Consider the following 2923-nt stretch of genomic DNA (forward strand, 5'->3'; position numbering starts at 1 on the left):
TCAAGAATGGAAGAAAAAGTATCCAATGTACTCAGCCCCACTATGAAACTAATTTATAAGCACCCACACTTCCATATGAAAGCTATAACCAAACTACAGGCCAAGATGAAGGGGAAAGAGGAGAAGGGGTGGGGAGGATAGGTGGAGGGAGGGTAATTGGTGGGACCACACCTACAGTGCATTTTACAAGGGTACATATTAAATCTACCAAGGGTAGAATATAAATATCTTAATGCAGTAACTAAGAAAATGTGGTGAAAGCTATGTTAACCACTTTGATGAAAGTATTTCAAATTGTATATAAAACCAGCACATTGTACCCCATAATTGCATTAATGTATGCAGCTATAATTTAATTTTTTAAAAGTATATTCCTCAAAAAAAAAAGAAAGAAAGAAAGAAAGAAATGCTCTTAGGAGATAAGGGGATTTCCAGAAAAAAAGAAAGAAGTGCTGAAGTGTCATGATGTCTATAATTTACTTAGAAAAAAGGTTCAGCCAATATATATATTGGCAAACTTGGCAAAATGTTAGTAAGTATTGAGTCCAGGTGATGGAGAATAGGTATTCATTCTTCTTTTTAGTAAACTGAAATTTTTCATATATTTTAAAAATAAGTCATTGGATAATTTCAATAACAACAACAGATTATTGTATGTCTAGTTATCACTCATGCTTTTTATTTTTACCCCATTTTAGCCTCACAATTCCGTGCACCAAGAAGGGTATGATCCTATTTTACAAGAGGAAAATACTGAGAGAAAGAGAAACATATTATAGGAGACCTGGCTAATTTTGAACTGACAAAGAAGCAATAAAGGAGTCAAACTGCATGAAACAGAAAAACCAGGAGACTTGGGTTCAAGTCCCAAACTCTTACACTATATTTCTCTGACTTTCAGTTTCACCGTGTGTAAAAAAGGAATGGGAACATATGCTATAAGCACATCACAAGTTTTGTTATGAGAATATATGAGATCATATACCTGAATGCACTTTGAAAAATGCAAAATATGTGTAAATCACATTATTTCTTGACGATGCATCACCTGATGAATATGTGGAAACATTGATCTTTTCCTCTAGTAACAAAACTTCTCAATCCTTCTCAAATACAGAGTTCCCCATCCCTACAATGTGATTAACAAATGAGAGTAAATATAGCCTACCATAATACCTCAGGGATGAAAGAATGAACACAAAAGTGTATATACCTCCAGTTTGTAGATGCTCCTACTATCTCCCGCAATTTATCTCGAACTGAAATAAAAATAAAGAGGTCATTCTATGAAATGAAGAAATACGAGAAATGTATGAGAATCATGGCAATGAGCTCAAGAACTATGAAAAGCAATTCATGCACTCAAAAGATTTAAAGATCCATGAATTTTCATTTAATGCCACAACAAACAACTCAGAGAAAGGATCAGGACTCTACTCCCCGAAAATCTGAAATGACTGTTTTGTCTCCTTAGTACAGAAAACAATCTGTGCAAATCACTAGGGTTTATATAAACAAACAAAAAAGAATAGCTTAAATTATACATCCAGTGGGATTGTATGAGTGTCAGCAGACTAGTCTCCTTATGATGAACATATTATAAACAGAAACCCCACCAATCTTCTTACAGGCAGTATTAGATCAAATTACTTAATTCAGGCTCAGTGCCCATAGCACAGTGATTATGGCAAGAGCCACATACACCAAAGCTGATGGGTTTGAACCCGGCCTGGGTCAAATGCAACAAAAAAATAGCGAGGCGTTATGGCAGGCACCTGTAGTCCCAGCTACTGGGAGATTGAGGCAAGAGAATCACTTAAGCCCAGGAGTCTGAGGTTGCTGTGAGACTCTGTCTTAAAAAAAATTACTTAATTCAGGGACCAAATATTAATATCCAAACTTGGTGCCGGTTGCTCAGTGGTTAGGGCACCAGCCACATGCATGGGGGCTAGCAAATTTGAACCCGGCCTGGGCCTACTAAACAACAATGACAACTACAACCAAAAAGGTAGGTGCACTGTAGTGGGGGCCTGTAGTCCCAGCCACCTGGGAGGCTGAGGCAAGAGAATCGCTAAGCCCAAGAGTTTGAGGTTGCTGTGAGCTGTGACACCAAAGCACTCTACCCAGGGCAACAAAGTAAAACTCTGTCTCAAAAATAAATAAATAAATAAAATAAAAGCAAATCCTAATAAACAAATCTGAGTCTCATTATAATTGACTTCTCATATATTTCTACTCTAATTGTTATAGAAGTTTGAGCCAGAAAAATGAAGCAAAGCAAAGACTTAAATCAAGGTAAGGCAAAGAATGCAATTTAATTTTAGTTAATGCCTACTGCCCCAAAATGCAGCAGTTAGTGTTAACAAAATTTAAGCACTTAAAAGAAAAGTTGATAATACTAATTACCACACACCATGATTCACATGTATAGGTGGACGTGCTATATGAATAAAGGGAAAATCAATTAGAGAATCAACAGTAATTCAAAACTAAAAAATAAACCTACAGTATTTCAAATAATGTGTTGAACTCATATTTTTTTCTAGTACATATTTCAGTTATGGGAAATTAACTATAGTCATCCTTGGTCTTTCAATAACTGATCAAAACCAAATACATTAACATGTACTTTAACTTTCATGAAAAAATTGTTGATTTTTCTATCAATTATGTATATACCACAAATTTAGTATATACTCTAATTACAATTAAATCATAGAGAAATACAAAAAAATTAGCAATTTAATCGTGTTCCTGATTTTTAACTCCTAAGGTTCCTTGAATAAAAAATGGACAGAAAGTACCCCTAACAGTATAGACTACTGATGTTCACTGACATAAAATGATTATTACCAGGTTAGTCAGTGTAAAGAGAGAGGCAGATGCTGAGGGCCAAGAAGGAAAGTAGAATTTTTTTTTTTTT

At 35.0% G+C, this 2923-nt stretch overlaps 1 protein-coding gene across 2 annotated transcripts in view; it reads right to left on the reverse strand.

Moving 5' to 3' along the window:
- ACOT9 (acyl-CoA thioesterase 9) overlaps positions 1 to 2923 on the reverse strand; it is a 47236-nt gene that overhangs the window by 29745 nt on the left and 14568 nt on the right. Inside the window, exons 1-2 of one of the 2 annotated variants that reach the window (XM_023514361.1) lie at positions 2414 to 2435; positions 1214 to 1259 (exon numbers count right to left, since the gene is read on the reverse strand). Coding sequence is in view for 1 of the 2 variants with exons in the window: in XM_003791911.3 (XP_003791959.1) it covers positions 1214 to 1259 (46 nt within the window). In the remaining variant the exon portion in view is untranslated. Of the gene's footprint in view, positions 1 to 1213; positions 1260 to 2413; positions 2436 to 2923 lie in introns of those variants that run through there. The other variant, XM_003791911.3, reaches the window with a different exon arrangement.

The sequence above is a fragment of the Otolemur garnettii genome, unplaced genomic scaffold (genome assembly GCF_000181295.1).
Source record: "Otolemur garnettii isolate 467f Iridium unplaced genomic scaffold, OtoGar3 scaffold00051, whole genome shotgun sequence".
Taxonomy (NCBI): Eukaryota; Metazoa; Chordata; class Mammalia; order Primates; family Galagidae; genus Otolemur; species Otolemur garnettii.